At 34.2% G+C, this 15,161-nt stretch overlaps 1 protein-coding gene across 4 annotated transcripts in view; it reads left to right on the plus strand.

The window, feature by feature from the left end:
- Positions 1 to 15,161, plus strand: part of NF1 (neurofibromin 1) — a 210,001-nt gene that overhangs the window by 116,723 nt on the left and 78,117 nt on the right. For all 4 annotated transcript variants that reach the window (XM_023530595.1, XM_023530594.1, XM_011360010.2 and 1 more), the window contains one exon: positions 2,681 to 2,791. In XM_023530595.1, the coding sequence (XP_023386363.1) occupies positions 2,681 to 2,791 (111 nt within the window). The remainder of the gene's footprint in view (positions 1 to 2,680; positions 2,792 to 15,161) is intronic.

A 15,161-nucleotide genomic window follows, 5' to 3' on the forward strand; every position in this document is an offset into this window, starting at 1 on the left:
GATTTTCTTTAAAAAAAAAAAAACTAATAGTATCTTATTGTGTAATATTTTGTAACATTGCTCTGAGGTGCTTTTTCATTAATACTTATCAGCGAGAGTGGATAAGATTATTGTCATATTATAAAGAAATGTAACTCAAAATGAATAACTAATAACTAATTAGATGTGCCCAAGAGTCCACATCTAATTCATAAGTCCTTTGATTTTAAGTGCCTAACTCCTTATACCACACTATAACATTTTTCAGAACCCTCCTAAAAGTAAATGGTATTTAGATTGCAGCTCAGAAAATGTAGTATATTTCAATATTCTATAAAAATCCTGTGGACATTTGTTTTGAATCTCATTTGGAGGGATTTAGTTTCAGAGCTAAAAAACCCTTGTTAGACATTCACCTCTATGATGTTACAGTGAGGGTAGTGCTGAATCCTTTAGTCTTTAAGGTACCTTTTATAGTATTTTACACTTAGTAAATGCTTCATAGTGACTATGGATTAAGAGTTTTGTTCATAATATGTGCCAGAGGCAGAAAGAAAATACCAGAATCTGACATTCAAAAGTTAATTTACATTAAAGATTTACATATAACATGCTTTTGCATTGTGCCTGTTATTAATTGTAGTTCCCCCTTATTTGCGGTTTTGCTTTCCACAGTTTTAGTTAAACCACAGTCAAAAGTGGTTTGAAAATAGTAAATAAAAATTGCAGAAATAAACAATTCATAAATTTTAAATTGTGCATTGTTCTGAGTAGCATAATTAAATTTCGTGCCATCCTGCCCAGGACATAAAATCATTTCTTTGTATATACTACCTGATGGTTAGTTACTTAGTAGCCTTCTCAGTTACCAGATTGATCATTGTGGTATTGCAGTGCTTGTATTCAAGTAATCCTTATTTTACTTAATAATGAACACAAATCCATTTATATAATTTTTATTATAGTATGTTGTTATAATTGCTCTATTTTATTAGTAGTAATTGTTCTTAATCTCTTAGTGTACCTGATTTATAAATTAAACTTTATCATAGGTATTTATGTATAGGAAAAAAACAATGTATTTAGGGTTCGGTACTGTTCATGGTTTCAGGCATCCACTGGGAGTCATGGAATGTATCCCTTGCAGATGAGGGGGAACTACTGTAGGTCACTTTTCTACAAATGATTCCAATTCTTTGATATTATTTTAAAAGATATGAATATAAAACAATCCCTTTTACAGCTTAATTTTTATCTTTAGCACTATTACATTTTTCTCATTGTTTATTCCTGTGCAATTGAATTTTCCATACAACATTTTCATATTACATAAATGAAAATTATATAGTACAAGAATGTAAAACCATTTTTTATTCAACATTATTGAGGATGTCCTAGCCATTTTTTAATTTTTCTAAGAAAACTTCTTTATTATTCCTTTTATCTAAGACCTTACCTTTCCTTACAAAACAATCTTCTGTGCTTTTGAAAACTAGATGATCTAATAATGTGTAAGATACTTTGAACAGTATCTGGTATATATATAAAATGTTTAATAGATGTTAGGTATTATTTTTGCTCTCTTCCAAGTTCCCACTAATGCTCTTTAAGTCCTACTTTTCTTTTTAAAAAAGTGAAAGTAGCTTTATAATTTTCTGAACTATAAAAATTAAAATGTTAAATTATTCAAAACATAGCTGTCTAAAGAAGAAAGTAAAATATTCTCAGTTATTCTACTTCTTAGATATATTTCAGTTAACATTTGGTAGATACTCTTCCAGTAATTTATCTATATTCATATGTACCTATTTCCCTTATCAAATTATATCTAGGTTGTTTCCATTAATATAATGCAAATGCCGACCTGGTACCAGCAACTGAGATAATACAACTTCTCTTCTCCCCTATGTCCCCAGACACGAGACATGTAGAAATACTGGGTAAAAGAAAATATATTTTAAAAATAAAATACTTTTAAAATACATAGCTGGAAGATAATTTCTGAGCAAATTAACTAGCATACAGTAAATATAGAGAGATAAAGAAATGGAAAATATGAAATAGATTAACATGCAGATGATTGAAAAGGTCTAGCATGTCTAGTAGGTGTTTTAGAAATACAGCTTAGAATTGTGAAGAGGTAATATTTGAAGAGACGGCAGATGAGAATTTTTCAGGGTTGATGAATAACAAATCTTCAGGTTAAAGATGCACACAAAGTGTTGAGTAGAATATATAAAAATTAAACCATACTTTTTTAGAAATATATTTAAATACATATGGGAATTTAATAGATGATAAAAGTGGTATTCAGAATCAGGGAGATTAGGATAGACTTTTAATAAATGGTGCTCGCACAACTGAATAACCATCTGGAAAAGATGCTTATAAGCATTCATGAGAATAAACTCCATGAAGTAGAAAATATGGGCAAAGGAAAGTCTTTCTTACTCATTTAAAATCAATAAACCATAAAACAAAAAGTTGTTAAACTGAACTCTTAAAAAATAAAGACTTAAAAAACTTCTGTCTAGGAAAAAAATACTGTGATTAAAAACAATTCTGTGATTAATATCCCTCTCCAGTAGTTTTCTTAGGATCATCCTAAGAACCACACTGTGCAGTTCAGAGTAACACCTTGAAATTTTTGGTACATGTTGCCAAATTGTCCTTCAGGAAGCACGTTGGTTTTTTCTTTCAGGCATCAAGTACATGAAAAAGAAGAGTTCAAGGCTTTGAAAACGTTAAGTATTTTCTACCAAGCTGGGACTTCCAAAGCTGGGAATCCTATATTTTATTATGTTGCACGGAGGTAAGATATACTATGTTTTAGTTTCTCTTAACAGAATTTTAAAAATAATAGCAAATATAGAGAGACAGCAAGTTTGATTTTTCCCATTTGACTTTACCGAAATTAAAAACAAGTTTACCTGGGAGAATATAGCTGGGTAAAGAGCCCTTCTGTCCCAAAATGCTGCTCATTATATTAGAAATTGCTTTTCATACTACTTATTTCATATTGACTTCTATTTCCTACATCATATTTTTAATACTGTCTACAGTGGATTAATTAGCAAGACTAAAAAATCACAAAGAATCTTTTGTTTTTAGGTGTATTCTGATTAAATAATATCCACGACATGATAATCAGGAACTTGTTTTTAAAGTAGAAACAAAACTGTAAGAGTCTCTTTCTGAGAACTTTTAGTAATATTCTGTATAAGACAGCATGAGGTTTATTTAACGAATAATTCAGAGAAGCTGTGGGAAATTTCTATAAAGATGGCGTAGGCGACAGCCTAGAAAATTGATTTTGTGTGTTGATGCTGTCTTTGATTAAGGCTAGTTCTTGGAAAGCCTTTTTGTAAATGCTGTGAGCTCTTCCTTAACAATAGGTATGATGTTTGCATTGCTTTCCCTGCTGCTGTTTTTCTTTCTTGTCTCATTCTGCCGGCCTTTTGAGAACTCATTTGTGACATTTGGTCAGTGATACTTCTTCCCATTTATTGTGCCATAAACTCATGGTAATTGAACCTTAGAGACAATGTGATGTAGTAGACCACAGGCTTTGGAATCTCAAGGACTGTTTAGTCTTAGTTCTGCTATTCACTAGCTGTAGGAATTAATCTTTATTTTTTTTTTTAAATTAAATCTATTGGGATGAAATTGGTTAACAAAATCATGTAGGTTTCAAGTATACAGTTCAATAATGTATCATATATGTATTGTGTATTCATCACCCAAGGTTAAATTTCCTTCTGTCACCATATATTTGACCCCTCTTCCCCTATCCACCTTCCTGCTCCTGGAATTAATCTTTCTGAGTTTCTGACTTTAACATAAATTGAGGAATTATATCAGTAGGCTTAATGACCGTGGGTGGCAAAGACTTGGCAGTGTATAAGAATGGAGATTGAGAAATAGAAGAAGTGAAGAAAGGAAGGTAGAAGGCGGGAAATTCTTTTAATCAGATGATCCAGATAGCATTAAGACCAAGAATTCCTAAGAACTGGGGTATACAGTATCAAGAAAGTATAGAATTTTGTGTTTATTCTTAGTCCTCTGCTTTAACAACTCTGTGTACACAGACATCTCTTCACCTTCCTATTGAAGTCTTCTCTCCAACTTTGATCTCAGTTGCTATTTCTAAATTGCCTAAGATTTTAATTTTTTTTGCAATTGAAATGAACCATGATTGTATTGCAACCCTAACCTTTAATACAAACAGTGTATTTCAACTTTCCCTATTTTGTTTGAGTAATTAAAAGTGAAACAGTGGTGAGAGAGAGATGTGTGTCCTCCTCCCCCTTTAAATTCTTGTTAGTTTATAACTAGCAAAGATTTCTGGAAAACCTCAAAGCAGGGTGGTTCTTTTTTTCAGGACCAGAACCTGTAAGATTATTTTCCTTATCTGCAGTGATCTAGAAAAGGCCAGGGGAAAGTAGAATGGGCTTGATGCAGTTACCTTCTGTGGGATTAAATCACCACAGTTTCCAGGAAACCTATATAATAGGGTGACTTCAGAGTGCTGAGGATTCCCAGCTTTACTGCTTATTAGCTGCATAATCTTAGATAAGTTAATTTTTCTGAATCTTTCTTGTTAAAAAAAAAAAAGAGAGAGAGAGAGAGAGAGAGAGAGATGCTTTTAAAAACCATGTTGACCTGCCTCTCCCATGAAGAATTTCGTGACCTGCAAAATTCTGTACAGAGTATCTTTGAGAGTTTTTGTTTTTCAATATGACTGCCAATTTCAGATTTTTAATCCTTTCAGTTTCTTACTTAGACTAACTAGAGCTCTTCCTGGCCTCCATTTTCACCTGCTATGGAGCCTTAGCTCCAGAACAGATGAGCACACAGTAGCACAGAGCAGAGAGAGGCCTTGTCTCTCTACTGTACAAGTCCAGAAGAATATAGTGAGGACCTTGTCTCTATACAGCTGACTTTGTCAAAGAGCACTTGGGTTTGACTTCTTTTGATATCTTGTTTCTGTGCCTTAAACTACCGTGAATTAGTTAAAGTCTTTTGAGCTGTGGATTCCAATCTCGTTACAGATAGTCCACAGACATTTCAAACTTAAAATGTCCAAAACATAATTCAGTGTATATTCATATCAACTTCACACAATAATTTTTCTCAGTAGCACTGCCATCCTTCCCATTCTAGAAACCCAAATCATAAAATTCTTTCTTCTTTCATCTTCCTCATTATCAGTTACCAAGTTTTAATTTAAGCAGTGAGATCTTGACAAGTTGTTTTAGTTAGCCTTTTATTTCAAAGATGTCACTCTTATTTTCTCAAGTGGCAAGTTGTTTTAGTTAGCCTTTTATTGCAAAGAAGTCATTCTTACTTTCTCAAGAAGGTAGGCCTCAGGAAACACATGAATTAAAGCAGATCCTGCCGTTGTGGCCAGAGCTAGCTGGCTGTCAGTTCTAGAACTGATTTATGCTCTTTGACTCTCTCTTGGCTTTATGTTCAACTCTACATCATGATTTTCTTCTTTTTGTATCCTTTCCGCTTTAGCCCCAGCTAGTAATTCTTCATTACTTCAGTATTACACACTTCAAATTCCAGAAAGAGTATATGGTTCAGCTTACAAATATCTCCATTTGGCAAAACCTTTAATGCTGGGTGCTGGCCAACCAGTAGATTTCTGGCTGCCTCTTAAGTGAAGCATATGCTCTTAGCCTAGCAGTCTTATAATTCAAAATGACCACCTAGTACTATTCCTTCATCAGGGGCTGTCCTTAGGTGTGTGTTTTAATTTTGTTTATCTTTTTAATTGGATTTTAATGGTTTAATATTACTTTTAGGTACCTTGTAAATGTCTTTTGAAATCATTTTTCCCACTGCCATCACTGAGACTCTCGTATTAGCTCTTATCTATACTAATGCAGCATTATACTCATACTCCCTAATCCCCAGATAACTACTTCCAGGTCATCTTGACATTGCTTCTGGAGGCAGTTTCCAGTACAAATCTAATCTTGTCTCTGAATGTGTTAAATAGAACCATTGACTTCCCATATAAAGTCCAGGTTCTGTAATCAGGCATGCAAGTGGCTCCATAATTTTGACCTAATTAAGTTTTGAGTTTTGAATCTTTTCCTGCTATTCCCTCCCACATACTTATGTTCATGTAGTCGTTAAAATACCATAAATACAAGAGCAGTGGTTACAGCATTGTTTATAGTGACTAAAGAAAAAAGAAAACAATGTAACTTCATTTCAAAAGGAGAATTCTTGATAAATGATTATAAGTCTATATTATGAAGTTATATGCTGTGTGTTAAATTTTATTTTGCTTGTTACACATTATAAAAATAAAATTCAAACTTGTGTAAATCAAAAGGAATATCAGTTGGCACATGTACCTAAGAAAATGAGTTGGACAGGCTTCTTGCATGACTACATGCAGAACTTTGAACAGTGTCATCAGGATATCTGTTTTCTCTGTCTCTTGACTGCTTTCTTTGGCTTGATTTTATCCTAAGAAGCTCTTCCTAAGCTATGACCAGCTGTGGTTTGTGTTCTCTCAGCTTAACAACCCCAGTGGAAAAACAATTCTTTCCTAGTAGTTACAGCCAAGGCATGAGTCTTATTAGCTTGGCTTAAGTCATCTGCCAGTTCCTGAGACAATCACTATGGCAAGGAAGGTAGAATTTGATGATTGTCTAGGCCTGAAGCTGGAGCTCAGCAGTGAAGCCTGTCCTACTCAAATTTCATGAACCAAAAGGAGGGTTACGAGGACAGGATTTCCCAAAAGAAAATTGGATTGCCGATGCCAGAATGAGGAAAAATGGATTCTGAGCAGGCAAAAGTAACAGAGTCCTCTGATGCAGCTTTTAAGAGACCCAGAGGATGATTCTGACATTTATCATACAAGATACAGAGTATTATGGGGGTAGGGGATGCACATGAGTATAATATATATGTTATTGTGAAATGTGTGAAAATATGTGATTAAGCTATTCACAGTGCTTATCTCGGGAGTAGGATTGGTGGAGATAGAGGACCAGTTATAATATTTCTGATATCTCTGTACTGTTTTACATGTTTCCAAGAGCACATATTATTTTTGTAAGAGTAATTAAAAATATAAAACCTAAAAGTTACAATGCTGAGCTTTCTGCTTAGGAATATTGAATACCTGGCAACTGCATTTTGGGAGATGGTAGTAGTAATAATTGCTAACATTTACTGAGTGTTTTCTCTGCATCAGACAAACTGTACATGTTATATAATTTTTCATTGAACCCTCACAATAACCTTCTGAGGTATTATTAGTGACAATGATTGACATATGTCTAAACTGAAGTTTAGGGATATTGTTAGTCATTCCCAAACCTTGTTATCAGAATGACCTGGAGAATTCAAAGAAACATATCCCTGGCCCTACGTTGGGCTGCCAAATTAAAATCTCAGAGGTAGAGCCTAATCTGCCTATTTAACAGGTACCTCAAGTGATTCACTTACAGTCAATTTATTACCAAAGTTTAGGAGTTCCACTGGATCACATATTTAATTCATGGTAGCATAACTAGTAAAGAGTCAGAGTTGGGTTTCAAATCTTAATAACTGCTCTGTTAATAACATGATTATTATCACTGCAAAAATTTTATACTAGGTTTTTGAGTTAAATTAACCTTTGTAGACCAGCCAGAAAATCACCAGCAGTTATGAGATATAATTTTGTAGGGAAGAGTTTTGAATTCTAGGCATCTGATTTACAAATGACTCTTTGAAACACAAGACAAAGGTTTACTCAAAGCAAGATGATCTTTTCATTGGAGCAGTTACATTATTCATGACAAAGGTTAGCAGAATAGGCACCTTTTTTTACTATAACAACATGTTATTATTACACATTCATGAAATATGGTGACACAAATATGTGTGTTGTTTTATAGAGCACTGGAGTTTCTGCTCATTAGATTAGCACTGTTTTGTCTTTAATAAACAATAAAATACAAAAGCAACACACATTACTTCTCACCCCTTATCCCTCTCTCTCTCTCTCTCACACACACAGAGGCATACTTTGGTTAAACATCACCCACATAATTTCCTTTTTTACACCTTTAATGTAAAAATCTTATTTTCAATTCAATTTTGCAAACATTGGTATTTTGCATTTTTTTAGTATTTATAAGGAAGGAAACCCTATTAAGGTAATAATTAGGCTTACACAATCAAAATTTGCAAATAACCAAATTAAACTAGGACAATGATAATTTCCTAAGAAGTTGAAATTTTGATTTTCCTAGTGTGCTTGTTGTCATTCAGCATATGTTAAAGAACTGAGATAAGTAGGAATGTAAACAGTTCAAGTTCACTTTACCCTGAGTGCACACAAGACAGCAAAAATATAATGTAAAAAAGAAAGAATGCTGTCCATTGGATTCAGTGTAGTGCCACCACATTTCATAGTCATTGTATTCATAGTCGTGGCTATCTTTGAGGTCATTGCTGTTTTCAGAGTTATCTTGGGATTCGAGATTGTCTTAGAATTTGGGTTCATCTTAGAATTTAGGGTTGTTTGGAGATTTGGAGTTGTCTTGGAATTTGGAGTGGTCTGAGAATTCAGACTCACCTTGGGATGCGAGGCTGCCATAGAACTTGTGGTCACGAATGTTAAGAGTTGTCCCCGAAGTATTATCAACAAACAGAAAGAACAAGCTGATGAGTTGTAGCTTGAGCATCATTTTCCTGTTTCAAAATAATTATAGATATTTAATCTAACACTGAATCACAAACAAATTTCAGAACTAGTTTTTTTAAAAGAGGAGAAAAATGAAGGAACCTTCTTCCCAGCTCTGGGGAAACACCAACCTTTTATTTAAGAAATTTCATAATTTTTAAGATAGAAGGAAATTTAGAAGTGATCAAAATCAACCTCTTCATTTTACAGATGGGCTCAGATGAAGAGCATAATTTGCCTGAGAATGCATATCTAAAAATGACAAGAACTAGAACTTGAGTCCGAGTCTTAGTCTAATGTTTTTAATTTTTTTATTTTATTTACATCAAGAGTTTATTAAGGGAAATTATATACGAGGCATGTTTTGGGCAGCAACAAGACAACATGAGTCTCCTCTGTGCCGTGCCTTTTGGCAGGCGCTAAGGAATTATATAGAACAGGGCAAGGTAGGATAGGAATAGTGGTGCATGACTCACCCCAGGTGAGGGGAAATGCCTTATCATATTTGTCCAGGGCAGGCAACAACCTGTTGTAGGAACCAGGACAGGGGAGTAGTAAATCAGGTAGTCCCTGAGGAGATTTACTATAGGAAGCAATCTCTATTCTGGCTTGGAACTAGCTGGATCTAGCTCCAGGGTCTGGCAGCAGTCACATCATGGAAGAGAGTCTTCGCCATATCAGAGATGCTTCTTCTTCCTTTTTTTTTTTTTTTTTTTAATTTTATTATTAGTTTCAAGTATACAATACATTGGTTAGACATTTATATAGTTTATGAAATGATCACAGTGATTGCTTTTTCTCTCCTCTGGTTCTACACCTAGCCATTACATTACTGCTGACTGTATTCCCTATGCCATGCTCCCCACCCCCATGACCATCTATCAACTACTAATTTGTACTTCTTTAACTCTTCACCCCTTTCTCACAGCCCTCTGGTGTTTTATTAGATGTGAACGGTGAAGACATAGTATACACATACACCATTTTTTAATTAAGGGTAATTTTCTTTTATACTATATTCAAACCTAGGGGCTTTGGCATATTTGAGGTAATGTAGCTAGCTCATGTTGAACATGGTTAACTATTCCTTTTAAAAAAAATAAATAACTTAAGGCTCAAACTTAATTTTAGAAATCTAATATATACTAAAAGTTACATTTAATTCTAATATGTAATTGAGAAAATTTCGATTTAACATTTGGTATTTTTTTTCTTTGAAGATTAAGAATTCAGGCTTTCTCTAGTGTCCCATAGGGATCTTAATTTCTTTCTCACTGTGTGCTATTTAAATATAATTAGTGAAGAAGTCACATTTTCTAAACTTGACCTGCCATTTGCTCTTTGAAAATATCCTACTGAGTATTTTCTAAACAACTGGTGTAAGCAGATGAACTTTGGCAGAGATCAAGGAATTCAAGTAAAGTCTTCTAAAATCTACTTGCTTATTTAAAGAACCCAGTGAATGCCACTTCGTTATTTCTCTTATCTGTATACATTAGTGAATTTCTTCACTGAATTGACTAACTAGAGGAATATGCTATTTTGCTTGCTATGATTATCATGAGTTAAAATCAAGTTAGTATGTTAGAGATAGATGTCTATTTTTTTTCCTAAAGCATCTTACATACATGTTTATAAGGTAGTTTCTGGCCATGGTTATCTTAAAGTATTAAAAAGAATTGAGGAATATAGTATTCCAGGAGTTTAATTGCTGATAAAGAAACCTATTAGAAAGGTTAAACTTTATTAATATAAAACTAAATAAGAAAAGGATTACATATGAAAGTGATATTTTCCTACTACGTTTATAAAATTTTTTTAATACATTAAACCACTAACATTAAAGCACTTTAAATTCTTTAAAGGAATTTTGTCTTTTGAGCACTCCTTTTCTTTGATAACTAGCACACAGGGAAGTTGGGTTATATTGTGCTAATGTTTTCATCACACTGGCCAGCACTCTTTAAAAATTTCAGGGCTCTTAACAATGGTGTTGACATAGAAGGAAATTACTACATAAATGGCAGAAGTACAAGTTGGTACATGTTCCTCACTTGTTTTACTTTGCTTTGGAGTTTTTCTCCTAAATGAATAGAACCAGTGCTTGCTAAATCTTATTTATTTGAGATATGTGTAGAACCTCACTTAACTAGAGAGTAGTCCGATCAGACCTAAGAAGTAAACATAAAAAGCCTCTTAGCAACTAGAGTAGATACTATAAATCAGAATTCTAAGATAAAGCACAGATAACTATTGGTGCTTCAAACACCTCAGTCTCAACTTATTTAAAATTCAGCATTTTCCATTTCCTATTCTTCTGCTTAGATATATTCTGCTCATAATCTCTTTCTCAGTTAATTGCATCATTACCTAGCCAAATGGCTCTACAATCTTGAATTTCTCATTATCTTCTTTTTCTTACTGATTTTGAGCTACCCAGGCCTCTTGTTGATAATGAAATAAAATTTTAAATCCTGAACTCTCCAGCATTCAAATGCTCCCAAATGAACAAAAATCATTTGCCATCATCCACACTTTTAAGTATCTCCCACCTCTGTACTTTGTGCAGTCTCCCCCACCTGCCCAAAGTACTTCTTCCTCCTTCACAATTCTGTTCTTTCTTCAAGATCTAACTCTAATGGCAGCATCTTTGATGTGAGCCTTCCCGAATTCTGTTCTTCTGATCAGTCATTTTAGGACTTCATGTTCCAGAGCACTTAACAGAGTCTGTTTTTTACTATAGATGTATCATAAATTTTTTTCTACCATAATTCTGTCTGTCTTGTGGTCAGGCGCTATCTCTTATTTTTATAATCCCTCTACCTGCTAGCACATTGAGTGCTTGTACAAGATAGTACACAATAAACATTGGAATTGATTGAAATATCTTTGTTTCTTCATGTCTTAGGGTTGATATCATTAATAATGTCTAAAATAATGAGACATATGGTTTTTTGCAATTTTCTCTGCATCATAAGCATAAATTTGCAAGTCACATGCCTGAGTTTAAGTTCCATCTCTACTTCTATCTACTGTTTTGAGAGGATTTCTTCCTTTCTGTAATGTAGATCATAATGTACATACATAATGTACATTCGTAATCCCTTACTTATGATTCTGAAATCCAAAATTTTCTGAAAACAAAGTTTTGTTAAAGAAAAAGTTTGGCACCAAAACTTACTTGGCGGAAACACCTAACCTACATTGGTGTGAGGCTTCCATCGTTTTTATTATTATTATCTGTATTCCACTTATTGTGGATATTAATATGTCACTGCAGAAATGTTAATGAGGTTGATTCTGAGGTGCTGTCTCAAATTCCGCTGGAGTGTTATGTAATACACAACAAGGCTAAGACTTATATTTGAGTTTTTCCTGTTCTTCTGGGCACATCACCGTACCACTACTAACATCCTTATAGATAGGTGGTGCCATGTGGCTGAGATCTGGTCACTATAATGTAGGTTTCATTTTCAGGCCTAGTGTTTAACTTCTCACCAGTCTTCCATTCTTGCTCTTTTCTGTCAGTACCTACTAGAAACAGGGCTCAGTAGGGTGTCTCCAAGACCCTAGAAAGTGGTAGAACTACTGGATGGCATGATATAAGAGAGAAATTAACTTTTATTGTCTGAGCCAGTGATATTTTGGGGTTGTTTATGACAGAAGTTAGTCTATGCTGACTAATCCAACTATATGCTGGATAACTTGCCTTTGCCTCTTCAAATCTGCTCCCTCTTCTCCTCCCTGCTCTGTACTCTGAGAGGCTGCCTTGTGCAGATGATGTCTTTGGGCTTTTTTCCTCACTGGCTTCCAGTTGGCCCATAGGGAACACAAGCAGGAGGTTGGAGGGAAGAAAGAGAGTAAGGTCAGATATGTATTCTCTTGGCTCCCTTCCTGAGGTTCACTGTGAGCTGCCGGTAGTTTCAAAGATAGTTTTTGTGCAGCCATGATCTCTGTTTCTGGTTTCTGGTAGCGGCCCTCTGCCCTCACTTCTTCAGGTCTAGTGTCTCGCTATCTTGTAGTTTCCCTAAACCCTTCCCTCTACTTTATGTATAATCTCTAATATCCCAATTTGAGTGGCTACCTATTTCCTGCTGGAAATTTAGCTACTACAAACAGTATGTACATTCTATCATCTTCTGAACAATTCTGAATTCAGAAATATATCTTGCCCCGAGAGTTTCAGATAAGGGACTGTGGATCTGTATCAAGGTCATATGTTTAACATGAGTGTTAATTATATTTGTATGGCATTCAGTAGAGTACCCAACACATGGTAAGTATTTGATAAATAGTAGCCATGATTAGTTTAAGAATAGCAACTATGTTGTTAATTTTCTACCTAGGAAATCTAAATTTCTCATGTTTAGAGCTGGAGCTTTGGAACTAGTGAGCAATTATAAGAACAGTATTTCTCTTTACATACTTACATTACCTTTAATTGACCTACTGGGGTTTTTTTAGGTGTTTCTAAAACTTTCTACTTACCTTCACATGTCGATTCTTTCAAAACTCTTTAAGAAAGTAGAGAAAAGTGATCTCATTTATAAAATCATCTGAATGCTCATAAATTTCATATAGCAGTTTCTTGAGAATTTCAAGTTGTGGTACCTAGAAACAGGTCCAATTTTCCCTTCCCTAACTTTTCTCTTTGGTCTTTGGGTTTTTGTCTCATGAAGAGGACACTTGACTCTTTTCTTCAGTGGCAGTTACACAAACACTGTTGGCAGTGGAAGCACTTACTGCTTTTTAGAAAACCCTCTGTAAGTACTATGCTAGGTCTGTGTTCATTTTACTTGTGCCTTATGTCTCTTAGACTTTTGAAATTTATGTATTTGATTGGTTCTGAAAGCAGTTCAGGTTTTTAGGATTAAAATTCTTACCATGCTACTAGTGGGTTTTTACCTGTATGTAAAAGTAGAACATTTAAAACAATTAAGTAGTACGTAGCAGCATGTGGTTTTTTAGTGTGAATAATTACTTTTCAATAAACTGCAGTTGACCCTTGAACAACTCAAGGGACACTGACGTGCTGCGCAGTCAAAAATTTGAATATAACTTTGACTCCCCAAAAACTTAACTACCATTGTCCCTCGGTTCCTGTGAGGGATGGGTTCCAGGACCCCACGTGGATACCAAAATTTGCGGATACTCAAGCCTCTTATATAAAATGGTGTAAAATTATGTATTCAGTGAACCCTCTGCCATCCGTGGACTCCCAACCGCGGATTGAAAATACTGTTTTATATCCGTGGTTGGTTAAATCCGAAGATGCAAACTATGGGGATATAGAGGATTGACTATATATTTATTGAAAAAAGTCTGCATATGAATATACTTATTCAGTTCAAACTCATGTCGTTCAAGGGACAGATAAGTTGTATTTAGAAGCTTCCTGAGAAAGTGGATATGCATCTATGTAGAAACAGGTCATTGTTATGCTAGACTTAAATGTGAGTACTTTCTAGAATCGTACATAAGGACTTTTCTACAATAAAATATCAACCTCTTCATTTTAGAAATCTAGTATAGGAAAAAGAACACATTTCCTCTTAGTTGGAAAATACATGTTCTGAGAGCAAATGTCCATCTTTAAGCAAGTTTGTCTTCCTAATGGTATAATACTGTGCATCTGTAATCTAATTAAATTTGACTTGTCATTTATTCTTATTTTTTATTATCAATGAAAAAAGCGATTTAATTTTAAAGAGACTCTCCTTGCTGTTTCCTTCTCTTGGATAATGGTATCTCCATCAACTTTGAGTTTTAAGTAGAAGCCTTGGCATCAATCTTTACTTCTACTATTAACCACATACATCTGATTAGTCATTATGTCTTGTTGATTCTGCTTCCAAAATTTTTTATCCTTTATCCTAATATTACAGACTCAGCTTGTACCTTCAGCAGTTGTCTAAGCTGAGGTTACCAAACTTTTTTGCAAATGATCACATAGTAAATATTTTAGGCTTACAAGCCATATAAAGTTTTCTTTCTCTCTCTTTTTTTTCAACCACTCTTTAAAAGTGTGAGAATCATTTTTAACTTGCAGGCCATACAAAACAGACCACACAGAGCATGCAGGCAGGATATCGCCAGTGGACCATAGTTTGCTGCTCTCTGGTCTAGGCTATTGCAACAGCTTCCTAATTGGATTGTCACCGATATTTTGCCCCATCCCCACAGTTTTCTGTATTATTGCCAGAATGATCTCTCTAAAATATGACCATGTCACTTCCAAATAAAACCTTTTATGTGCTCTTCTTAGCTAAGTTTTCATACTTAAGGCATTCTTATACTACCTTTTGGATTTTTGCCATTTCTTCATAACATCTATACTGTTATTTCCTCAATATTTTATTAACTTTTTTCTTAAAGGAAAATTTATACCGTAAATAGAAAATCAGTACTGAATGCCATAACTAGAAAACCAGTAAACAAAAGATAATAGTAAAAAGAAATAGAGAATTATTAAATGCCTGTTTCA

This window comes from Pteropus vampyrus, unplaced genomic scaffold (assembly GCF_000151845.1).
Source record: "Pteropus vampyrus isolate Shadow unplaced genomic scaffold, Pvam_2.0 Scaffold50, whole genome shotgun sequence".
NCBI classification, from domain to species: domain Eukaryota; kingdom Metazoa; phylum Chordata; class Mammalia; order Chiroptera; family Pteropodidae; genus Pteropus; species Pteropus vampyrus.